Source organism: Micropterus salmoides, unplaced genomic scaffold (assembly GCF_014851395.1).
Source record: "Micropterus salmoides isolate LMB-PRFRI ecotype aquatic unplaced genomic scaffold, ASM1485139v1 Ms_hic_scaffold_8, whole genome shotgun sequence".
In the NCBI taxonomy this organism is placed as follows: domain Eukaryota; kingdom Metazoa; phylum Chordata; class Actinopteri; order Centrarchiformes; family Centrarchidae; genus Micropterus; species Micropterus salmoides.
In genome coordinates, this window is record NW_024044570.1 from 8,184,647 (window position 1) to 8,211,184 (window position 26,538).

Sequence of the window (26,538 nt, forward strand, 5' to 3'; positions counted from 1 at the left end):
AGCAACGTGTGAGGATTGAACTGCCGACGTCCTTCGCAGGAGCGGAGAAACACAGCTTTCCCTGCTGGGACGCTGTGAAAGGTGCTGGTCGACGGCGTCGGAGGCGACTGTGATTATGAACTGGCGGGGATTTTGCCGACACGACTGACCAAGCCTGCCAGCGGATGTGCAAGCCGACTATTCTGCAGTGAAGGAGTGTTGGCAGGAGGCATTTCGGCAAAGACATTTTCTGGTAACTGTTTTCAAGCTAACCCCTCTGCTCGCCTCTGTGCTCCAGGGGAGCCCAGGTCTCGGTGGATGTTTTGGTGCTCTCTCGGTTGGGGCATTCAGACTTGCATTTTTCTCATGCTGACTTTGTGACCTCTCTGATGGGGAGGCTGGAGACTGCTTTCAGTGGCGCATGCCGCATGGCAGTGGGGTGTTAGCGCCCATGAGGGACAAAAACTATACCATGATGCGGCTGTCCGCCACCAGCCTGGCTGCATAATCCTGCTGAGGAGCGCATGAAACCTGCTCTCCACTGGAGGGACCCTTACAGGGTTATGCCAGTGTTGGAGTCTCAGGGGGTGCCAGGACTCACCTATTGTATTGGTGATCATCTGACCACTGCTGGACAGGAGCAGGTGATCCATTATGATAGACTGAAACCCCACACACACTGCTGAGGCCTCCAAGTTTTTTTTGTGTTGTCCCCTGACTTCTCTTCACGCTCCCTCGCTGCTGGACAAGGGGTTGCTGGATGTGGATTGTGGTGCAGAGGAGCTTCTGGCCACAGGTGGTTCAGGGACTGTCTCTCGTGCTGGCAGAGTTGTGAACCAACCAGTTTGTTTCCAGAACTTTGTCAGTTACAAGTAATTGATTTAACATGCTATTGATGTTCCATGTTGCAGTGACATGTTGTACTGGGTTCATGTGGGTTAATGCATTCCCTCACTGGTGTGGTTCATTTAGCTTGGGTGTGTCTAACGGCTAGAGCGTATCAGCCACCTCTGGTATACGGTAGAGATTAATGGGGCATACTTTGCTGGGACTGTGCCTTTTTTTTGTGGGTGCTGTGCATCATTGTTTTCTGTGTCATGTCACATTTTCTGTTTGGGTGTGTTTTGGCCAACAAGTGACTGCTGATATTAAAAATGTTTTTTTTTTGTTTTTTTTTAAGCAGTGTTGCTGAAATGAGGTTGAAAAATACGTTTCTTTTTGTAAGCGGAACCTCCGTGTTGTTATTTTGGTAACCACATAAAAAGTATAGGCAAACTAATAACCGCTCGGTTACAATAACAATATAACAAATGTTTAATAAGTGTTTGATTTAATTAATTTGAATCACAAACAAATCAGCACTTTGTTGAGGAAAAGGGACTGAAAAAAATATTAATTAATTAAAATTGAAATTAACTTAATCATAATTGTTTTGAATGTTTTACCTCATATTTGTTAGGTGATCCCAGTGTTTACCACAGAATGACAGTGTAACTGTGGCACCAGTTATAAACAATGTGCTTACCTTGACAATGCAGCTGTATTCTAACGTTAACTTCGCTCTTCTTATTAGCTAGGCTCCTTACGTGCTTGCTAATAACTTTTTTTAAGCTGGGCGTCTGACAGCGTTGTGTTGGACAGATTTGTGCAGTGGTGTTCAAGAGGGGGAGAGAGGGAGGGATGAGCGAGAGGATGTGCTGCGTGAATGCGCTACGGCGCTCTGCAATCAAATACCATTTTAAATAGGCCTAGTAAAAAAATTTATAATTTGAAAATCAATATGTGGCGGTCAGTGTTGATATTGTGGCGGGCCGCCAGAATTAAATGAATGTATGGGTAGTGTTGTAGTACTCAAGACCGGTCTTAAGACCACATATTGATGGTCTTGGTCTCGTCTTGGACTCGACCACATTTGTACTCAGTCTTGGATATTGAGTAAGACCATAACTTTAGGACTATCAGTAGATTTCTTTTGCATTGTCTGATTTGTTAACATCCTAACTTTGATTGGAAGTAAAACATATTGCTTCAAATGCAACCAATAACCCTAATTAATGACTGTCACCCCTCCCTGCAATGCTTATGTTGATTTCAGCTCTTAGTGTTTGTATGTGGGTTTTTTAATGGGAATGTAGATCTTTCTGATGAATTTGTGAAGTACCTATGATCTTGTTCCACATTTTATTGTGTGCCATACAATGCAGGGAACTGGTCTTGGTCTTGACTTGGTCTCGCCTTATTTCGGTCTTGGTCTCGACTGCTCTCAGCCCCTAAAAGTCTTGGTCTCAATAAACTCTGGTCTTGGTCTTGACTTGGTCTCGGTTTGGGCGGTCTTGACTACAACACTACGTATGGGAAACACTGGATCCACTGTTTGGCATTAAGTGTTTGTTATGACAATAAAAATAGTTTAAAACCACAATTAACCATCTGGTTTCTTCAACTTTCACTCAGGAGCAAAAATCTGCCTTATAATAACATTTATCATAAGAATAATCGATGTTGAATCATGTGAAATGTTTTATTGTAACATCAATAACATTTTCAGCCATATTGCCCAGCACCTATATTTTCCACTTCAAGCACTGATTATAGGTGGTGGCAGAAAATGTTACCAGAATGCAGGAAATGAACTGTTTAATGCTCTAAATATTCTGGGGGAGGACCCCCCGACCCCCCTTCATATATTTCCACATTGAACGTTTTATCAAACCAGTGTACAATTATCTTCTTGTCTTTTTCTTGTGACTCCAGAATTGTGTTTCTTTATGTTTCGTGAGCTATGTGTATGTCAGAACCCTAATCTGAGTCCCTATGTCCCCGTCAGTTTTCAACACAAAGTTACAGTCTTGCCGAACACATTTCAGGCACAGAAAAATGTCTTGCTTTAAGCCCTGTAAACAACAACTAGTGAATACACACAGTAATCCATGTGTTACACGATTTTAGATCCCTTGGTACAGCGGAGACCAATTTAAGGGCGACACACAACAAAAAACATTGCTGATCTGCTGTTAGCTACGGTCAAAAAGATGGCGATTTTGTACCGAATACGTTTACCCGCCAATGTGATGGGTAGCCTTCCGACATTTAGACGCCAAACGGAAAATCTACCTGCATTTGGCGCTTGGTGGTTGTATTTTTACTTATTTGCTTTGATTGGTTACACGTCGCAATTAATAGCCTATCAACACTGTGCTCCAGTGAGCAGCAGAGCTGTGTGTTGAAAAGAAGGCAGCCAGTATTACTGAAGGTGCAATAAACATCAAAATCTTAAGATCTGTTTCTATGATGACAAGCAGCGTATTGTCTGTGTTATACCAGCGTGAACAGGGTGCAAACTACTGGGGAGCTTAGGTCCCCTTAATAAGACATCAGCTCCTCTAAAAGCATGATTTGTGATATTTTAGGGGGTCTCTAAAATATTGACTGCCTGCTTTATTGACATTAATTTCTATATTTCTCTCTCATTATGGATCCGCCCCAATCCCTCTCTGGTGCCGACGCACTGTGAACGGTTCATGATCATTCTGGATGAATATTATGCATGATCCATACACTACTGCAGCTGGGAGCTCTCCGTAGCGCCACTCAACTTTCTAAATTCTTCCCTCTCACGTAAAAAAGAAAGGTCAGGTTGCAAACACAGCCACAGCTGTTGTGTGAAGCGTAATTGTAGCAAAATGGCTACAGATGATGATTATGATTATTATTATTATAATAAGACTAAAAGCTCCATGCTCTCTGCTATTAATGATTCAGCAGTAAGAATCACAGTCTGTTCCCCGCATAATAACGTTTTTAGTTTTAAATTAAATTTAAAAAGGTAAGTTTTCATTTCAAGTTTTTATTTCATGAAAAATTCAACAAAAAATAACTGTTGTAGTGATTACACTACTACATCAGCTTTACATTTTTTCTGTCTCACAACCCCTAGAGGCAGCACTCACCCCCAGGGGTGTACGCACCAAACTTCGGGAACCGCTGGTTTAGAAGTTTTTCTAGTGGGCAATAACTGATGCTTTAATGTCGCAGCAGCACAGCTATCTCCTTATGAGATCTGCATGTCTTAGCCTTGACATGAGTCATTTCCAATCCCAGGATGTCTCTCACATCATGGAATGTAAACATGAAGAAAGCAGTCATGATGCAATAGACCAGTTCCTTGGATGACTTCTCCACCTAGTAGGGCAGCAGTCATTTCTTTGTGTTGAGGCTTAAAGCATTTGTGGGGAAACCTGCACAGCAGGTCCTGGCCTGATAATTCAATACACTGGGGCCATAATTTAGCTTGCCATGTTAAAGTTTGGTCAAGTGTACTTGTTTGTGATAACAGCTGGTACTGTGTATTATCATCAGAGTTGAATTGTTCAGCTGAGTGCATGGCTATTTGTTGTCAGTATTTTATCTGAAATAAGTGACATTGCAGCTGCAAGATGCTTCCTTATTTAGTTTATTTGGTTCTAATGTGGCACGCAAAGAATGACTGTGCATATTCAGAATGTGTGAAAGTGTGTTATCACAAAGATAACAGAAGGGACTGTAGTTCTTTTAAGCTTTTATTATTATATTATTATTACAAATTTATTAGGCTAATTCAAAAAAATTGAGGTAACCTTTTTTTCTGATTTTTTTATTTTACCATATCTTAACTGTTTCCCAAACTGTAATAAAATTGTTTTAGTTGTCTGAACTAAAGTAAATGTATCTGTCTCTCCTGTACCTGGCTTGTCTTTGGACTATGCGGAAAAAAGAGCACAAGAATAGTCTGAGAAATAAAAGCTCACTATATTTTTGGTGTGAGGCTGCAGTGTTGACCAAAGTACAACTGTAACTGTTTTTCTTTGAAATATTCTAATGATTCTATTCTGATACCTCCTAGATGCTTTCTGATCTGGTAAACAGATACTACTACTTAGAAATGTGCATCTTTAGCAGAATACAGCGACGGTACTTTAGTCACCAGATACCACATAGGTAGGGCCAAGTGCTAGACAGAACTAGGGATGGGGATCGAGATCCAAAATTTCTCAAAACCCCGAAAATCAATAAGGTTCGAGCTTATCGATACTGCTATCGAGACTTATGATGTAACGTTATGTCTCGAGCTCAAAACTAATTTAATGTGAAATATATAAGTATAAGAAAATCATCAGGCTGCAGTCTCTGCCTGCTCCCTGTCGGCTCCTACACACACACCGCGGCAGCAGCAGAGCGAGAGGCTGCGCCGTCGCGGTGGAATACGGTGAGGGTTAAGTTAGCTCCAAACTACTGTAACGTTAGTTGATGACAGCTACACTCGTTACTGTAAGTACGTGCAATAAAACCTTCGCAAGTAAAAAGACAATACTTTATCTATACACCTGTCTGTAAGGTAACGTTAAACATGTAGAAATGGTTAATTAAATCATCTCTGTCCTCAGTATCTCATCCTGTATGTTTTATACAAACACAGCTAACGCTAGCTTGGCATTAGCCAAATGTTAACAAGCTAAATAGACAGCTGACTGTCTGGAGCACAGACTGGTCTGTCGTCTTGACAGCTCAGCTGCTGGCTGAGACAAACCAGCCGCTCCTCCTTCTACCTGGTAACCTTACCTGCAGCCAGGAGAGACGAGGAGGGACTGATGCAGACTGATGTTCTTTCTAAACGTCACTCACTACTTGTGATGTCAGATAAAGTTATTGAGTTACTTTGCTGTTGTCTAGAAACAACATTTAGCTGTATTTAAAATATTAAATTAAAAACAACCAGGCAGTTAATATGTACACTTGTATATATGTTTATTTATTGCAAGTGATATGTCATCTTAATATATAATGTTATGGCACATTGAATATTTTCCTCATACCGTGCAGGCCTACCTCATGCCAGTTAGGTCTGGTCTTAACAAATAACCATCACTAAATAATAGTAAAGTATCGATTGTGGTATCGATAAAAAATCGGATTGTTAAGCAGTCTCAATAAGGGTATCGATATCAATAAAAATTAATGATCCCCATCCCTAGACAATATGCAAGAGTGATGAAAAAGATGAGATGTGACAAAAGAAGAGCCCAGGAAGAGAAAACAGTTAAACTCTGGTGGAAAGAATCATTGTGATAACAGTGTACTTACGGTTTGAAGGGTTGTGCACAATGTTGGGACTTCGGACTGTAGAGACTCTTAAAAGGACAGAAGACAAGTCCTGTCTTGTCCTCTTCTAGAATGCAGAGGCACAGCCCACTGCCAGTCGGGACTAATTTAATGGGAGTGCACTTTAAATGCATGAAATGAGCGCTCAAAATGAGTTTGAGGAAGTGAGTGTTGTTCAGTGAAAAGAGGAAGTGCTGGAGGAAGCTTGTCTGTGCACCAGAACTGTCACTTTGAGATGGAAACTGTATAGGCCACACCCTTCTTTGTTTATTCATGAGGTATGTGCAGGTCATTGTACAGGCAAAGTGTCTGTGTCAGTTTTTTTGAGGACATGATTGCACAAAAAATGTGCTAAAAGACCTGTGTCGGATAGTATTATTCAGAAAAAATTTGCCTGGATATTGTTTTGTGCTGCTGGAATGTGACCCTCAATTCTTATCTAATTACAGTACAGTAGCTTTTCAGTCACCGTAGGCAAATGAATGCTAATAAACCTCAACTGTACACATTTGTTAGTGGGCTACTTAAAGTATCCTGTGCAAGCTGGTGGTTCTAGAGTGGTGCAATAAGGCTTACACCACCACCATCTGGACAGTAAAGGAAATTCCTCTCAGGGCCGTTGGATGGCTTGATCTGAATTTGAATTCTGTAAATTTATGCCTTAACTTTTCCATTTTTACAATATTTCTTGAATATTATTATTATTAGTATTTTATATCATTGTGTTAGATACACTGTTACATATAAAATATTCTGATTAGACTACAGAGATAAAGTTATTAATATTAAGTGTTTGCAAAGAGTTGTTGGCTATGTGGTCTAAAAACATCAACTACATTATGTACACACACAATGTTTCTTGTTGCTTTCTACTGGCTTCCCAATAAAATTACATTTGCATTATAGACTTGCCACCTGAGTGAATATCATTGTTCACCTGGTTCCTCCTCCCTAAAAGGGTTGATTTTACAAGTACAGTTTTCAAAGTAGTGCAGTGCCAATTAAAATCACATCAGCAATTTCTCTGGGAGTTCAGTATGTGCCATGCAGACCTTACGTATAAGCACACAACTGGGAAAAATCATTTATGCCACACTTGTGGCCCAAGTGATACTGGATTTCTAAGGCCAATACGCAAAGCATAAACAAAAAGTCTTAAAATGGATCCCTAAGATTTTTCTTCTTTTAAAGAATTGTGACCAAGATATGTACCTTTTGTAGTTCTCCGTGCTCTCTGATGGACAAACTGTATAATTGAGACCGTTTCTAAACTACCCCAAACCTAACTTAGATTTTCTGTACTGCAATTTCTTGTTACTTATTGGCAGATATACACTAATACCGATATATTGGTAATAAGCTAATATCGGCTGATATATCACCATGTCAGATTTATCTGCCTACCTCTAATGATGAGTGGGAGATAGCTGATTGTTCAGTTGAGCAAAAATAGTTCTGGATAGCTAATAAAATTCTGCAAAGTCATAAAGACATACATTTTATATAATATTATACTCCAACGGGGAGGTTTTGACATTTAAATGAAAATAACCAGATTTATGACAACATTCTTTGTAATTTTAGCAGAGCATGACCACTCTGCACACTATCAGTGGAGGTCAAATTCCACAGTGATGAATGTCTATATTTAGTCCTCATTTGCGTGAGATTCTCTCCATTCATCAAAACTTGGATTATCTTTGCCAAAAGATAATTGATTTTGTTGAAATGCCGTGATTACACAATTTTAATTTAATTTCTGCACATGTGTTTCTTTGAGACAGTGCAGATGATGTACTATATTTAGAATGGAATGTACCCCATTGGTTCACATATTTTGGACTTTATAAAACTCAGGATTTAATCATTTTATTACACATACCATTGTGAAATGGTAAGTTACATATACTATGTTGCCCATGAGCCTCTTTTTTGCATTCATTCATTTATTTCAAAAACAAGAACTCCACAGCCACCTGAAAACTATTACAATTCCTGCCACGTCCACCACAAGACATAAATCATGTTATCTTATACCATGTCAAGTTCAGCTAAATTATGAGTAAATTGGGATTTATTGCATTCTAAAGCAGATACATTTCAAAACTAAGGCTTTTAAGATAAAACATTTAGCAAAACCACAGTAAGTGCTTTGTTGAAGCTGCATTGATTTTTGAACCGCTTGGCCAGAGTTTGTTACATGTTGTCTACTATAAAGCTAGATGGCAGCACAACACTTTCATTAGCTCATCAGTCCTTCAAATTCATTGCATTAAGAGACTCATCACTTTCGATGGCTTCCAGAGTCAAATACTTCATGACTTCTTTGCACTGTTTGAAAGACATATGTTTGGATTTGTTTTGGATGGTGAAAGGCATATATGGCAACAAAACATCTCTAATATGATTAATTTCCAATAAATCGTCACTATTATTTTAAGACAATTGGTATAAGGCATAACACAGTTATTAGAGACTTAACATGAAGAATATAGGACAATATATGTATTTGCACAGTTAAGATACATACTTCATTGAAGTTAAAATCCAAAATAAAACTATGTATTTTGGCTGTATAAAAATATACTTGTATGCTTAAATATAAGGTAGCTTTATAGATCCTTAAATACAAGCTGATAATACATAGGCATATTTTGTATGAATTGCACTTAACAAGCAGTTCACCACATACAGTTCACATGTGAAATGATCCTGCTTGTTGCAGTTTGGGGTGCAGTAATGTCAGTTTCTTGATTTTAAAATCCTCCCCCGTCTTGGCCTTGGGTCCTCCTCAGTTCACGGTTATGTCAAAGATCTTCAGGGATTGTCTTCTGTTTCTGCTGCCAAGCTCACTTTGGAAGCTGAAGAAGAGACAGACATTCTTGTCAAGTTGCACAGGTCTGACTTGAATTCTTCCGTAAGCCACACACTTGTTCAGACACACTGAAACCTGCACCTAAGCATGCATAAACAGCATCTATTATTGGAACCTCGCTTTCGTCTAGTGACCTCAGCAAATCTTCCTGAGATTGACTGTATAGATGTTGCAGCAGTTCTTTCTGCAATCTAGTTGTAAATATTTGGAATAAAACCTTTGGGGAAACTTATCATCTTTTGCTGTGTGCAAATAACCCCAACAAGGATTCTCCTTTGCCTTTCCATTCCTGTCTTAGGCCACTGTGCGTGTACTTTTGTGTCTGTGGACTCGCTGACCAGCTTCAGTGCTCTGTCTTTGTCTTCCGGTCTGGAGTACAAGCTGTGTGACATCCTGGAGTGAGCGGCGGCGCCGTCCGTAGCCTGACTTGCCTATCTTGTGCTTTGGAGCTTCCGCCTGTGTTTGCATGTTGTTGGCAACTTGCAGTCTGTCGACCAGTACATGGTATGAACATGTGATTAGGTAGCAGACGGATTTGGATGATGGTGACCTCCTGGGTCTGATATTTGCCAATATCTGATATATCCCATAGCTGAAAAAGGAAAAGAAACATTGATGATCTATTTTCATCAAAATTGATCTAAATGTATCTAAATTGATCAGTGCAATAGAGGATAGATTATCCACAGTCTTCAGTTGCCCACCTTCTTAAATAGATCTATTTTCTCATATGGAGGATTTTTTCATTTGCAATTAATTGGATATCCTTTGATATCAGATGGCTTCTGCTGCATTGTCCAACACTTAATAAATCCAGTGCTTTGGTAGCCTAATGTTAAGAGGCACACCACAACTGTGATGCCCCTGCTTGATTTCATACTCTTTTCTGTCTCCACATGTTTCCTATGTATTTCTACGCTGTCAGCTATCAAAATAGGCTAAAAATGTAGCTTGTTACCTTGATGGAGGTGAGACAATTTTTGCATTCCCATCCTGCTGTAGTCCAACGTGGACATCAGAGTACCACTCATTGTCTGTCCCTAAGCTGTTGTGCAGGTCTCTCTTCATACGGCTCTGCAGCCATACTCTAAGCCTGCCACAAAGAACAGAAGAGGTTGTGATTGCAGAAACTGACACTAAGTAACAGAGACACATTGTAGGGTACAGGCATAAAGTATATATATGACAGCACCAAACATCCAAAATGTGACATGGTTTCATTTGATGCCAATGTAGCTCAAGAAGTTTCAAGAATTTTTTTTGATCAGTTATCGTGAAGGAAGGCCGATCTTTACTTGTTTCGGCCAGGCCAACATAATTGCAGATATTAGGTAATTATGTGTGTGTGTGTGTGTGTGTGTGTGTGTGTGTGTGTGTGTGTGTATGTATGTATGTATGTATGTATGTATGTGTATATATATATATATATATGTCTAATGAGTAACAAGAAATTGCCAAAGCCATGTTTGAGGTAATTTAGATCTTTTCACATCAAGGACCCCTAAATTGACAAAAATTGTCTCATCTCATTGTATTACTTATGTATAGAATAATAATGAAAATAAATGATTCCCCTTTTTGCTTGGGACCCCCTGAAACCCCTTCAGGGACCACTGTGGGTCCCCAGACCCCACTTTAAGAACCACTGGTTTAGAGACATAGTTTGTCTCTAAACCATCAGAAAACACTATACTGCCCTGCTCACAACACATCTTGATCACTATTCTGTAATAACCAACTTACGGATCCTTATCAACATCTGGTTTCTGTGTGATTAAGGCAATGGCAGATAACCTTTTCATATTTTTAAAACTTTTTAAATATCTATCACTAGAATACCAGCCTCAGAAATCCAGTATATGTCAAAGCAATAGCAAAAATGAAAATATTTGACTTTACTGGGATATTCACTTGTTCTCATTAACTTACTAGAGACAGCAAATATCTCCTGTGTCCTTAAGGACGAGCACCTGATCCAGATTTTTAATGTTAAAGGACAGAATGATGAGGCCTTTTTTTTTTTTTATAGAATGAACACAATGTTCTCGCAATGCTTGTTGATCAAGCAGCTCACCTTTTTTTCAGACTGGTGTTGAGCTCCCCTGTGGCACCTTTTACCAACGGCAGGACTGTGGTGAAAACACAGCAGCAGATGACAGTCTGCAGGGCTAGTTTCATTTTGTCTGGGAGCTGTCAGTGGTAAAGATCAAGAAATTATGATTGGGATGTTAGCTCTGAACTGCTGCCACTACTGGTGATTGAATAGCATTTGTAGCTACACAACAGCTTTGTTAAGAGTGGTTAAGAGTGACAGTCTGCTGGTTTGTCAATTATACATAATAAAGTATTAATGGATTTTAAGGCAGGTTATTGAAGAAACATCCAGTCATCAGTACACCCCAAATCACTCCATACAAATGACCTAGTCCTTGAAACTCTTATCCCAAATTTGACAGGAAATCAATTTACATTCTGAAATTATTTAGAAATCTTTTACAAATAATTGATAAACTTAAATTAAAATTGTGGAAAAAGTCCCTTACCTTAGTTTCTAACTTGTAACTTGATGTAGAGAATTTATGATGCACAACCAAGTGTGTTTTTTCCAGGTCTGTAAAGAGTTTATCATGACTTGAAGTCTGAAGTTTACACTGCTAACATGAGAGGCTTTATAGAGGGAGGGAGGGAGCTGTACCTGAATGCCAGACCCAGTGGGAGGGACTGTGGGACAGTTCATGTCAACCCCGTCCACCCCACATGTAGACAGTCAAACCAAAAACATGCAGATGGAGATTATGATTGAGCCAGCAATCCCAAAAATGGCGTGACTAATGCTTATTAGTTTGTGTAAATCTTAATATCAATTTAAAACATCCATTTTCTTTGACAAAGTGTTGAAAGAATTGGTTTTGTGCATTTCAGGGTTTTGTAAATTGAACAATTTTTGTCTTTCTCTTTAAAAGGTTTATTTTTGGCTGTGCAAATGAGAGACTTATGAACACCAAGTCCATGTACATATTTTAATATCTTAAACGTCTTTTCTTTTAATATTTGTCTGGAAACTGGTTGTTTTGTGAGTTATAAGAGTGCGTTCATTGGACATGCATGCTTTAAGGCAGTTAAGTTGGGTGTAAATGTTAATGGCTCCATTAACTCTAAAGGAGACGTGTTTTTGGTTAGCCATCTGTGACTTTAAATGCACTACAAAAGGCTAAATATATTTAAATTTGCACTGTGTTGTTATGGCAACTGCATGCATGTGTAAATTTAAGGATAGGAACATGTCCTTTTTACTGAACTTGTGAACCATTCAGAGTGCTATGTACACCCACCGGTAGTTTCTTCCAAGCTTTCTAAACAAGTGCAGCGTGTTCTGCATGTGTAAAGATTAATAGCTTGAAGTCTCCTTCCTCGTTAGTGACAGTATAATTTTCACAGAGAAGAACTGAGAAGCATCAAAAGTGCAAAGGGCTCGCTATACTAAAAAGGTCCATCCATCCCTCGTCAAGCACTTATCCTGCATACAGGGTCGCGGGGGGCTGAAGCCAATCCCAACTGTCATTGGGCAAAAGGTTGGGTACACCCCGGATAGGTTGCCAGTCCATTGCAGGGCCACACATAGACAGACAACCACACCTAAGGACAATTTTGGAGATACCAATTAACCTAGCCTGCATGTCTTTGGATGGTGGGAGGAAGCCGGAGCACGCGGAGAGAACCCACGCCGACACCATGCAAACTCCACACCCACGACCTTCTTGCTGTGAGGCGACAGTGCTAACCACTAAACCACCGCTCCACAATATGCTGATGCTTTACAGTGTTAATTGTTAAATTACTAACCATCAACTAACTGACGGTTGCGCAAAAAAACACATGATAGTAGGTTGTTTTGATTTAAAAATGTATGATGATTTTAGGACAGTCACTTGTTCGTTTCTTTAAAAAAACAACAACAGTGTGTTAACGAACCGGACCAGAACTAAAAGACAATTATTTGAATTATTTTCCATTGGTACTGGACCTAGTGTGACAGCGCCCTACCAAATCGCTTTGACTAACCCTTATTAACTTGCACAATGAACGTCCTGGTCTTAAGATCAACAGGCAATGACAGTTGACAGATTAAAAGTAATGGTGGACCTTCCCAGTTTGTTAAAAAAATTGCCTCCAACTTGTGCTGGCCTGCATACAGCAGCAGTCCCAGCCCACATTACAACCAAAAACATCATACTCATCGTGTCCGTAGGCTGCATATCTCTATAGAAGAACATGAGTAATGCATTTGGATGCTTTGAATAGATACACACAGTGCTGTCATGGCAACAACACGGTACACACACGGGCCAAAAAGGTGATTCAATCATCTGTGTTTTAACATGATCCTTTCCCGTTCCTAAATTAGTCGCCCTGTATCTGTTTTGCATGGTCTCATGCTGTAGAATTTCATTACTCCAAAACAGAGTGTACTCATGTTTATAATCTAACTGACCGCCTATGGATTTTATAAATGTTTTTTCTATCCATAAGAGTAGGCCAAGTTCGCCCCCCCTTGAATTGTTGCTGCAAGAATAGCTTTTAAATTGCATGACACATACGTGAAATCAAGACAGTATGGTGTCTGGTTAGTGGGTGGATGAAGCTGTGATTGTTTTCCACATTCAGGGGTCAGTAGAGCACAGTGTGAGCTCAACATTGGCACGCACCCATTATGTGATATTATTAGATAGTCACTGTCTATTTATAGCTCCACATTTTATTCTGTGTTTTTATTACTACAGAGATAGAAAGGCAGGAATTATAGGGATTTTATTAACACTCTGCTCCTCTGGTATGTAATATCATAGTGATCTCTTGAAAGAAAATACTCCCTGGATATGTCATATGCACTTGTCTAAATGTGAGGCCCAAACATTCCTTTGAGTTCCTTTCCAAACAACGGAAAAATCAGTGTCTGCTGTTTTGTGTGGAAAATACAGAATCAGATATTTACCATTTACAGGTGGAAAATATCAGTTTGCCCAAGGGAAAGACAATGTTCTGCGTATTCCTGACTCATATGACTAGAGAGAAATAACAGACTGTAGCTGTTTGTTTGGTGTTTACCAGGCTTTGGCAGTCGTTTTTAAAAAAACATTATGTATTGTCATTGTATTCAGTTGCCAGTAACCAATGATAATGATGTTGCTGTGGCGGAATTTACAAGTGGTGTCTGTGCACTACTGCTCTTTCAGAAAGATGCAGGTATGCAGCAGTACAACACATGTAGCACATATACTGTACGTAATTATATACATACACACATACAGTAGCACGTGATTAGATAAGATTTGACAATAGATGGTGCTAATTAGCAGAGTTTCAGGAGCAGGACCACACATCAAGCACGTCATCGCCAGGATTTCCATAAATACCCACACGTCCTAAGTCCTCCCCTTCGCCCTCGTATCCTGCATCCCTCCCTCCCACCCCTTTCTCCGTCCTGCCTCCTGATCTCCTTCCTCCTCTCCATAGGTTTATAGGGTGTCCGTCGTGCTACGGCGGATTTCTATATCTTAGCTTCCCCACAACACTTTCTAATGTCTATTCAGCTACTGCAAGCTTCATACATCTTCTGTTCGTTACTCAATAAATCATTTAATCATACCCGTTGATTGTGGTCCTTGCTAGTGAACAATGGATACAATGGACTCACAGCCTCACTCGGTTGGATTAAACTCCGGACTCGAATTTAATAAAAAAAAAAAATCATCTTCTCAAAGGGTGAGGAAGAGGAGGTGCGAGCAGGCACAGCTTTGTGACAGCTAGAGCTGGGTATCGTTTAAAGATTTTCGATATCGATACGATACCTCGACTTCGATACCGGTTCCTGAACGATATATATTTTTTTTCGATAACAATTTTATTCTCAACAAACCGAAAACCAGTGTTGTTTGTATAAAGTAACTTAATTATCACATAATTATCATTAATATTGTTTATTTTAATAATTGTTCCTTTGAAAAATTCTACTGCTTGTCAAAAAGCAAGACATATTTTCAATGTAACATAGGCTTATATTGTGTTTCTGTTATTTTTATTCTTCTCTCTTTAGTTTATATGTGAATTTGTGCTCCGGCAACATTGCAACCTAAACATTCATGGCAATAGGCCTGAGAGAAAGAAATCTCTCCTCTCATCTCATGGAAACAAGTTTCTGCCACTACATATCAAAGTTTCCTCCTCACTAGAGGAAGTGGTGGCCAGGGAACAACTATTAAAATAGAAAGTAAACTCAATCGCGCACATTTTTATTCCACTGCAGCAAAGCCGCCGACATCAGCCACATAGAAGCGTTTCCGCCGGCTGCACATACAGGTCCATGTTTGGCGGAGCCGCCACTTACTGATCCTTCAGAAATGCTTGGGCAAATTTAGCGTGTGTGGACGTTACTTGGTCAATAAAAGAGCTTTGATTGATTCAGAAAACAGCGACGCTACCACCAAGCTACTGAGAAATATAGTTAAACTAGTAACGGCACTATTTGTAGCGACGCTACTGCCCAACACTGCTCGTATGGTGAGCATGTTGAAGCAAGCTCGGTGGCAGTAGAGCGCTGAGACGATGACTGCACCGGCTCTGGCTTGTTGCAGTCAAAGACGGAGCAACTTTCTGCTCTTAAGTTTATTCCATGCACAGTCAAGGGCTTCACCAGGTTTGTTGTGTCGCCGCGCTTGGCAGCAATTATCTTATGCACCAAATATTGCATCGCACACTGTTGCATCAAGCCTGGTGCAATGAAGCCACACTTTAGATTTTCTCCACGTCTTTTACATCCACGAGCCACGTCTCTGTGCTTAACCGCCGTGAACTAGTGTTTACATCAGCACAGCCAATTACCATCACTTTAAGATTTGGGCACATCAAGCATGCTGCATGCTTATTGGCTCATTGACGTTAACAAGAACCTTCAGGTATCGAAATTTGGTACCGAAAGACAAGACATTTTTGATACTCAATGGTACTGAGGCAATTCGGTCTGTGCCTAAAAAGTATTGAACTCTATACCCAGCCCTTGTGGCAGCTGGTGCTGGATGTTATTCAAAAGTACACAAGAGGGAACAGAGTTTAGGATGTTTTGTATTATACTTTAGTTGTAAATGTGAAACACATTTTGGAAGTTACCAGCTGGTTGCCACAACAAACGCAATTCATACATGTTGCCCTATGTCTAATAAATACATAAATTGTCTTTAAATTTACTTAAAATTGTAACTGAAATATCTCTATCTGTCAACGAAGCCCATAGGATGAATCTTAATGACTTCTGTGTTCACCCGACTTTTCCTCTAGCTTCACCAGCAGGTCAAACTCCACTGGATGGATTGGCACAATATGTCCTACAGACTTGTACGTGATCCTATGACATTTCATTGTGAAATATGGTAATGGTGACTGAGCTAGCAAAATGACAACAGAAAATGGCTTTCATTTTTTGTCGTAAATATTTTGAATAGGCTCACTGGCACAGGCTATGCTATGGATGTTGTAAGCACAGTTGCTTACTGAAGTAATGAGGAGTCTTTTCCACTACTTGGGTTTAGCGTGATAGTTATCAGGGGTGATTTATATTTGTGTTATCTTCACAAATGGCAAAAATCTATTAAAATCTGTAGTGCAACTTTTGACTATTTCCCCAGTTCCCCAGTCCCCCCCTAACCCCACACTATCCAGAACAACTTATGTTTTTACAAAAAAATAATTAACAAGTGATGTTGGTCAGTAAATTACACTTTTACTGCATTATTTTTGTATTATTACAGGAAGAAAACTGTAAGATGCTTACAAGTTTATGCAGTTAACTTAAATACATAACTTGGATAATTTCAGTAAAAAAGCTGCATTCTTTCTCTCATACTTTTCTCTGCTTTATTCTCTGCAGATGATGACCCTCATCAAGAGGGTCAAGCTTAACTGTTATGTTTCTTTTCCAGCTCAGCAGGTAAAGGACAGGGGTCATTGGTTTGACACACAGTGCACTGAAGTAAAAGCCAAAATACTGTGCTCCCTCTTTTTATTGAAGAATCCTTTTGAATCGATTCTGAAAAAAATGTGACCCCAAGAATCAGAATGCAGAGATTACAGTTAATCATCATGTTTTCTCAAGATCTCATCTAAATATTGCTGTTCCTGCCCAGTGAGAGCCTGGCTTGCTACTGTGTGTTTCAGATTTACACCATGTGGGACCTGTGAGTCCTGAGAAGATTGCCATGGGAATTCCAGTACATAAACTCAGAAAGCAATGTTTCAACAGCTGCCCTGAGAGACTAGTTCATCAGAAATGGATGAGGCAGAGCAGAAGCTTACTGGACATACTCAGCTACCCCAAAGAGCATTGCATATCTTGTGACTACACATTGGTAATTGTGATGCAGTCGTGTGACTGGTTTGCTTGAGTATAGGTCAGTGTGACTGGTTTGCTTGAGTATACAGTGGGTACGGAAAGTATTCAGACCCCTTTAAATTTTTCACTCTTTGTTTCATTGCAGCCATTTTCCAAAAATCAAAAAAGTTCATTTTATTTCTCAGTAATGTACACTCAGCACCCCATCTTGACAGAAAAAAACAGAAATGTAGAAATTTTGGCAAATTTATTAAAAAAGAAAAACTGAAATATCACATGGTCATAAGTATTCAGACCCTTTGCCGTGACACTCATATTTAACTAGGGTGCGACCAGAACCCTTCCTAGAGCTGGCCGTCCGGCCAAACTGAGCTATCGGGGGAGAAGAGCCTTGGTGAGAGAGGTAAAGAAGAACCCAAAGGTCACTGTGGCTGAGCTCCAGAGATGCAGTCGGGAGATGGGAGAAAGTTGTAGTAAGTCAACCATCACTGCAGCAATCCACCAGTCGGGGCTTTATGGCAGAGTGGCCCGACGGAAGCCTCTCCTCAGTGCAAGACACATGAAAGCCCGCATGGAGTTTGCTAAAAAACACCTGAAGGACTCCAAGATGGTGATAAATAAGATCCTCTGGTCTGATGAGACCAAGATAGAACTTTTTGGCCTTAATTCTAAGCGGTATGTGTGGAGAAAACCAGGCACTGCTCATCACCTGTCCAATACAGTCTCACAGTGAAGCATGGTGGTGGCAGCATCATGCTGTGGGGGTTTTTTTCAGCTGCAGGGACAGGACGACTGGTTGCAATCGAGGGAAAGATGAATGCGGCCAAGTACAGGGATATCCTGGACAAAAACCTTTTCCAGAGTGCTCTGGACCTCAGACTGGGCCGAAGGTTGACCTTCCAACAAGACAATGACCCTAAGCACACCGCTAAAATAACGCAGGCTTCACAACAGCTCCGTGGCTGTTCTTGAATGGCCCAGCCAGAGCCCTGACTTAAACCCAATTGAGCATCTCTGGAGAGACCTGAAAATGGCTGTCCACCAACGTTTACCATCCAACCTGACAGAACTGGAGAGGATCTGCAAGGAGGAATGGCAGAGGATACCCAAATCCAGATGTGAAAAACTTGTTGCATCTTTCCCAAAATGACTCATGGCTGTATTAGATCAAAAGGGTGCTTCTACTAAATACTGAGCAAAGGGTCTGAATAGTTTTTTAATACATTTGCAAAAATTTCTACATTTCTGTTTTTTTCTGTCAAGATGGGGTGCTGAGTGTACATTACTGAGAAATAAAATTAACTTTTTTGATTTTTGGAAAATGGCTGCATGAAACAAAGAGTGAAAAATTTAAAGGGGTCTGAATACTTTCCGTACCCACTGTAGGTCAGTGTGACTGGTTTGCTTGAGTATAGGTCAGTGTGTCTAGTTTGCTTGAGTATAGGTAAGTGTGAACAGTCTGCTGGTAATGACATACTTAATCTTTCATTTAGTAGGCAGTGTGCAGTACATATGGATTGAGTGTGTATTAGGCAGTATGTTAGTATGCGATTTCAAACGCAGCCTTGAAAAATCTATGCCAAGGAGCACTGAAGCTGTTCTGGTGGCTTGTGATGGCTCATTGCCTTATTAAGACACTATGTTAGTTTTTCCTTTAATCTGTCACCCATCTATACGTGTCAACCTTTCCTTATGGCCATACGCCCTCTTGACCAAAAAACATGAGGTTGCATACAAGCAAACAATATGGGTTTCCTTTGCAGTGTGTGAAACTGCGTGTTGAAAGGAGCCAGTTGAGGTGGTTCAGGCATCTGATCGGAGTGCCAGAAAATAGATGTGGAGTTGTGGGGCCTCCATTTGAAGGAGACCCCCTTGGCAGACCCAGAAGACAATAGAGAGATTCCTATCCCACCTGGTCTGGAAAAGCTTTAGGGTTGCGCTGACAGACACTGAAATACATGACACTGACAAATTGAACACAAACCTGGAATAATGCACATGTAAATATCTGTGACTTTGTTCTTTTTCTGCAAAATTTATTATTCTTATATAACTTGCATTGTCTATTCCATATTTATATATTTCTACATTTATTTATGTCAGCTGTATGTTTGTCTACCTGTAGCACCTTATCACCAAAGCAAATTACTTTTATGTGGAAAACACTACTTGGCAATAAAGCTCCTTGTGATTCTGATTGAAATTGACGTATTCTTTTAAGTAAGGTCAATTTGTTGACTAAGCGATTACTAGAAGGCTATAGCAAAAAATTGAGGGTTTTTCATTAAAAGTAGTATAATAGATATTTTTAAAATAAAAATGTGAAAGGGGTCACTTGTAGTGATGAACCTACTGAGAATTATAACCCGAATATTCAGCTGCCCTCGGCTTTCTCCAATTTCTTGCAATTTCCCCACTGTGGGACAAATAAAGGTTTCATTCATTCATTCATTCATTCATTGACAGGTGATTTTCAGTTTGTTGTTTAGGTGTCTGGCTCGCAACTTTACTGTTTTGGTTCACTTTCACTACTCTAATAGTGTAATTTTCAGCTGAGGCAGGCAGCTGTTTTCAGAGAAAAGTGTTTTACAAGGTACAAGGTGTGTATGTGTGTGTGTGTGTGTATGTATGTATATATATATATATATATATATATATATATATATATATATATATATATATATATATATATATATATATATATATATATATATATATATATATATATATATATATATATATTACACCCTGAACATTCCACAGTACATTTTTGAATTTGCATCGGGGTGAATGTAAACAGCAGCCACCAGATGATGATGAATTGAAAGTTTCATCTTCACAACAGAGTCCATCTTGCCTGCATTTGTGCACCAAGCATCAACGATGTAAAACACAGAGTCCACTTCCTCTTATCTTGCGGAGTCTTGCGCTGACAGCTTGCAACATGGACCACTTGCCGAGTGCTTGATGGGGCAGGTCTCTGTAATGATGTGGGCACAACAGTCTCTGAATTCCGTTGTTTGGTTGACATGAGTCCCATTTTGCCAGACCAGCTCTTTAGCAGCAGAATTAAGTCCAAGCTGGGTGGATTGTGGTCTGCTGCTCTTTAATCCAAAAACCCTGTCTCGTCTTCCAACAACTGTATTTATGTCATTGGTAAAACCCACTTTACAGAGTTGGCGACTAATTGGTGAACATAGTGAAGCATTTGGTAGCTAAAGAGCCAAAAATTTCCCTCAGGAGACCAAAAACAGAGTGGACATTCAACAGGTGGCCAGAAACACGACTCCAAATGAATGATAATGATCCTAACGGCTGGATGTGTGAGTAGGCAACTGTTGGCTAACAAATTTGCCAAATCAACTGAAAAGGTATGTTGATGTTGTGTTAACGTTTTAGCTGCCTCCAAGTGGCCAAAAAATCGCAGTTTAACATGACTCAACCTTTGCAACAATACCATACCATTCAGCATTATTTGGCGATGCACTGCATTAGCAAATATGTGCAAGTCACATCCCCGGTACGTTACTTCCAGGGATTACCTCACTATTGTTGAGAGGGAGGTAAAATGATAGTGACCTTGATAGCTTTCAAATTTTCTAGAATTGTGAAATGTTCTCTCTTAGCATGATAAACCGCTGTGTAGTGTTTTGGTATCTGATAATGAATTGATCTGTTACTCAAACTGGCCTTTACTGGATCATGTTTCATTGACTCACTGATACCTGAAACATCACACGTTCTACCAGCACAGCCCATTGCCCCCCTGCTGCAAGTAATATAATGGCTTGATAAACTTCTTGGGTTGTGGACTTCAAGAAACGGATGTCAAACCATCAGTCTTGTTTATTACAATTTCATGACAGCAATTACTCTATTTAAAGCTGCTCTAGATTTTTATCTAAAGATAAATCTATCTTATCATCACAAACTAAAAGATGAGATGAATGTCCAGATGCCAAACTATAAACTTGAAATCCAAACTGCTACATAAACAGCACAGTGTTTGCTATTTGCAGAGAACACTGGAGCGAGTATTTGTAAGTATAAGTATTTAGCCTCATTTGACTTTGGTGTACCAAAGATGTCATGCATTTGGCAGTCAGATATTCTCATAGTTGATTCTCCACAAGATGAAAACCAATTATCAAATTTTTTGAACACTAAGATCATTCAAGGCTGAAATTATTTGCCAGTAGTGTCGGTCTTAGCACAGTTACTATCATTAGGCAGTTTAAAATGTGAGTGAGTTGTGTGTCAGAATATCAGTGATTTTGTTCCAAAGCAAACCAGAAAGTAACTTTTGAAGGCAAGAAATCTCAACACATTGTTAAGCCACAGATGTTAGTTATTCTGATACTCTGACCATGTTGTAACAGGCTTTAATATGTCATACTTAAAAGCATTGTAAATATTTCCCAAAAGAGTGGTGTCTATGTGTTGCAATGGGGCTGCTCCTCCGTGTGTCATGAATTACACATCAACACAGATGGAAAATAGCTAGTTATTATTTGAGTGGTTTATACTGTACCCAGCCGTATTTTCATACCTTTTGACTTAATCATATACCAGATGTTCAGATAACTTAAGAAAGTCACAAAGTAGTGAAGAACAACACGTCTCTAAGCATCAGATGTTTTGTTTATCTTTATTTTTATGAAGTTACCCAGGAATTAACTTAATCACCCTGCTGATAAAGTGACAAAAAGACTAATGGTGTGTTCACATACAACGCAAATTTAATCCATGCAACGCTTTCCTCTCAAGGGTTTTATCGCTGGACAACTGCCAAGTGTTCACACACAGTGTGATAACATGAATAAACACAACCCGCGATTACTACAGCTGTATGAACCCAAAGTAAACATTTTGCTGTGATGTAATTGCAATAAATGGATGAAGCTGATGCTAAAATAACTACAATATGATGCCAATTTGTTAAACATATGAATTCATGCTTTGTCAGGTCTGTCAGCTAACTTGTTCACAGTAAAGTACAATGATGATAATAATAATAATAATGAATTTTATTTCTATTGCGCTTTTCAGGACACTCAAAGACACTTTACAGGTAAAAGCAGAAGTTATGTACATTTAAAACCGATTAAAAACATAAATGGCATAATATAAAATATATAAACAGTAGATAAAAACATGTGGTGTGGAAATAAATGAGAGCAAGTGGCGGGGTGGGCAAGGTGGGTTTTGATAAGTGATTTGAAAGCGTCCATGTCGCTGCAATCTCGGATGTGTATGGGTAAGGAGTTCCAGAGGGAGGGGGCTGCAATGGTGATAGCTGGAATAAAGTTACAGGCACATAAATTCTGACCTCACCAGGTAGATCACTTCCTTGCTTTCCTTTCTAGTAGTAGTAGTAGTCCAACAGAGCTCTGGGTACCAACCGACACTAACAACAACAGTGAAACTGGAAATGTGCGGAAGTTAGCTGCTGAGAAGGCCGAGTGAAGATAAATCAACGTTGTAATCCCAAAAACTGACGTAAAAAGCTAAATTTAATAAAAGCAGTTAACTCTGAGCCTCTCTAGCGGGTAAATGGTGTAGTTGTCAGAGTATAATCCAGAACAACTACGGGTGTTTATTTGTCCAAAAGCTGCAGCGTTTAGTTTAGGTAGCTCTCCTTTGGCCAACACTCTGCATTTGCGTTTCACGTGCCTGGTTAAAAAGTCAATGCAAAGATGCAAATTCATGCGAATTCGCTCTGGACGGTGCAGAAGATGCGTTTGTTGCGACATTCGCTGGTTCACTCGAGTTCAAATTTTTCAACTTGAGTGAGAAATTTGTGCGGTGAGATTGTCCGGATGTCACCAACACAGCTTTTTTTTTTTATTATTTGATTTATTGAACAGTAACACAAATAAATGCATAAAAAGATGCCTACACAGTGACAATATACATTTATCAGAACTGTTGAGGATAACACAAGAAAGTTACAAACTTATTTCCATTGTGGTCCTCGTTGTAGTCTGATAAAAATGGCAAGGCAAGCCAGGGATGACTAAAAGTATCCTGTACAACCCTTACAAACTATGACCAAAAGATCGAACACATCCCAATTCAAATAAATAAAATTTAATAAATTAAAAAAACAAATACATGCACGACAATAAAAAATATTCCTTAAGACTACATAAAAACAATCTAATTAGCGTTTAACAACCATTCACCACATGCTCTCTTAAAACAGCGATCTGACAGGCTTACCTTAATCTCTACCGGGTGTTTGTTCCATTCCAATGCTGCCGTGTACAAAAGGTGTTTTGCCCAGAACAGCTAAATCTACAAGGTACTATGTCCATGGCACTGCCTCCAGTTGAGTAGCTCTGAGAGCTCCTAATAAGCTTAATATAATCGTTAAAATACCTTGGCTCATTCCTGGCGACTATTTCTAGGAAAAACGCCTAAAATAACATACCCAAAATAAATCAGTAATATGTCCTCAACCATTAGCCCTAGATGCATAATTCTGGCCTCCTTTGAAAGGTCAGAAGCTCAGGAATTTAAATCCATTGTATATTAACATATTTATTTTACCATTACAGACTACATGGAGATGAAATACAGAAAAAATATATTTCATCCTCGACTGGTAAAAAAAAAAAAGACAAAACAATCAAAACCATCATAAGGTAGATTATAATGCACCTGAATATCTTCTAATATACCTGGAATACAACTGCATCTGTAAATTTGATGAAAAGAAACTGATATACAACAGTTATTACACAATTTTTAAAAAATAGAGAAATCACAGCCTAAATATTTTGAGTTTTAACTTCAATCTGGGTACCACCCTCAGAAATACTGAGCTCTGGTGTCCTACTCAACTTATTTTTGAACAAAATAAAAAGATTCAGTTTTCCCCAAATGCAAAAAAATTTTTCTCCATCAGCCATTCGCTAATGTTCTTTAACTCATCACTTAAATGGCTCTAAATAACTTTCTTATCCTTATGGGAGAACACCAAGGCTAAATCGTCCGCATAGAGAAAATATTACAATTGCAAACAGATTTCATGTAATTTATATACAAGGAAAAAGAGCAATTGACCCAAGACACTACCCTGCGGCACACCACATGTTATTTCTCTAGCCTCAGACAGAGTGCTGTTGATATCAACTCTTTGACGCCTCTCAGTCAAGTATGATCTATTCACATGCCATACTGTTAAAACCTATGGCATTTAGTTTAATTAGCAGTGTCAAATGCTTTCTGGAGGTCTAGCAATACCATGCCACAGAGTTTACCCAAGTCGATCTGTTTCCTAGTCTGACAGAAATAATAAACACATCCATTGAATAGGACACTCTGACACCAGATTGCAATTCATAAAACAAATCAGAAATAATAATAAACATAATAAGTTATTTATTTGCTCATGTATTATTTTCCCCAAGAGTTTCGATACAACTCCCAAAATTGAAACTGGTCCATAATTGCCCTCTTCTAATTTGCTCCCCTTTTTTATATAGTGGAACAACCTTGGCAAGCTTCACATCTTTTGGAACTCATGATTTAAATCCATTCTATGGTTAAAACAAATACAGTGGGGGAAAAAAGTATTTGACCCCTTGCTGATTTTGCAGGTTTGCCCACTTACAGAGAATGCAACAATCTACAATTTTAATCATATGTACATTCTAACAGTGAAAGACAGAATCCCAAAGAAAATTCCAGAAAATCACATCATATGAATTTATAAAATTGATAACCATCTGATGAGGAAAAACAAGTATTTGACCCCCTACCAAACAGCAAGTATTCTGGCTCCTACAAGCCAGTTAGTCTTTCTTTAAGACACAGCCCCAATCCCAACCAATTATCTACATCAAATACACCTTCCTCACCTCGTTACCTGTATAAAAGACACCTGTCAACACCCAAACAACCAGCATCCAACATCACCACCATGGGCAAGACCAAAGAGCTTTCTACGGACATCAGGGACAAGATTGTTGATCTGCACAAGGCTGGGATGGGCTACAAGAGAATCGGAAAGCAACTTGGAGAGAAAAGATCAACTGTCGGTGCAGTTATCAGGAAATGGAAGAAGCACCACACCACCGCCAACCTCCCTCGGTCTGGGCCTCCACACAAGATTTCGCCTCGTGGGGTGTCCCTGATCATGCGAACGGTGAGGAATCATCCCAAAACCACAAGGGGGGAACTGATGAATCAACTGAAGGCAGCTGGGACCACAGTTACAAAAGAAACGGTTGGTAACACACTACGCCGTCATGGATTGAAATCCTGCAGCGCACGCAAGGTCCCCCTGCTCAAGAAGAAACATGTACAGGCCCGCATGAAGTTCGCCATTCACCACCTGGACGACTCAGAAGAGGCCTGGAAGAAGGTGATGTGGTCAGATGAGACCAAAATAGAACTTTTTGGCCTCAACTCAACTCGTCGTGTTTGGAGGGCAAAGAACACCGAGTACAACCCAAAGAACACCATCCCCACAGTCAAGCATGGTGGTGGCAACATCATGCTTTGGGGTGCTTTTCAGCCAAGGGGACGGGACAACTCCATCGTATTGAGGGGAGGATGGACGGGGCCATGTATCGTGGAATTCTGGACCAACATCTCCTTCCCTCAGTGAGAGAGCTGAAGATGGGTCGAGGATGGGTGTTTCAGCACGACAACGACCCTAAGCACACTGCCAAAGCAACAAAAGAGTGGCTGAAGAAGAAGCACATCAAGGTTCTGGAGTGGCCTAGCCAGTCTCCAGACTGAATCCAATTGAAAATCTTTGGAGGGAGCTTAAAATTCGAGTTGCCAGGCGACAACCTCGGAACCTGAATGATTTGGAGGCTGTCTGCAGGGAGGAGTGGGCCAACATCCCTGCCGAAATGTGCACAAACCTTGTCACCAACTATAAAAACCGTTTGACATCTGTGCTGGCCAATAATGGCTTTTCTACAAAATATTAACATGCTGTTTGTCCAGGGGTCAAATACTTGTTTTTCCTCATCAGATGGTTATCAATTTTAATAAATTCATATGATGTGATTTTCTGGAATTTTCTTTGGGATTCTGTCTTTCACTGTTAGAATGTACATATGATTAAAATTATAGATCGTTGCATTCTTTGTAAGTGGGCAAACCTGCAAAATCAGCAAGGGGTCAAATACTTATTTCCCCCACT

The 26,538-nt window shown here is 39.6% G+C and overlaps 2 protein-coding genes across 2 annotated transcripts in view; both read right to left on the minus strand.

The window, feature by feature from the left end:
* The window catches only part of ampd3b (adenosine monophosphate deaminase 3b), a 29,720-nt gene extending 23,428 nt beyond the window's left edge, over positions 1-6,292 (minus strand). Inside the window, exon 1 of the mRNA XM_038705389.1 lies at positions 6,100-6,292. The gene's annotated coding sequence lies outside the window, so the exon portion shown is untranslated. The remainder of the gene's footprint in view (positions 1-6,099) is intronic.
* A 1,750-nt stretch (positions 6,293-8,042) lies between these two features.
* Positions 8,043-11,643, minus strand: admb (adrenomedullin b). The gene is made up of 5 exons (XM_038704979.1): positions 11,536-11,643; positions 11,067-11,182; positions 9,951-10,085; positions 9,331-9,584; positions 8,043-8,978 (listed from the first exon to the last, which is right to left on the minus strand). The coding sequence occupies exons 2-5, from the start codon at positions 11,168-11,170 to the stop codon at positions 8,935-8,937; spliced, it is 537 nt and encodes a 178-aa protein (XP_038560907.1). The 5' UTR covers positions 11,171-11,182; positions 11,536-11,643; the 3' UTR covers positions 8,043-8,934.
* Between the last annotated feature and the right edge of the window lie 14,895 nt (positions 11,644-26,538).

Bases quoted from the DNA above. Each gene is read 5' to 3' on its own strand.
- admb (XM_038704979.1), bottom strand. From the start codon at position 11,170: ATGAAACTAGCCCTGCAGACTGTCATCTGCTGCTGTGTTTTCACCACA. The intron at 10,086-11,066 runs GTGAGCTGCTTG...TCTTTGTGGCAG, and splicing joins AACACCAGTCTGAAAAAAAG to GCTTAGAGTATGGCTGCAGA. The intron at 9,585-9,950 runs GTAACAAGCTAC...TTCCTTTTTCAG, and splicing joins ATTGTCTCACCTCCATCAAG to CTATGGGATATATCAGATAT.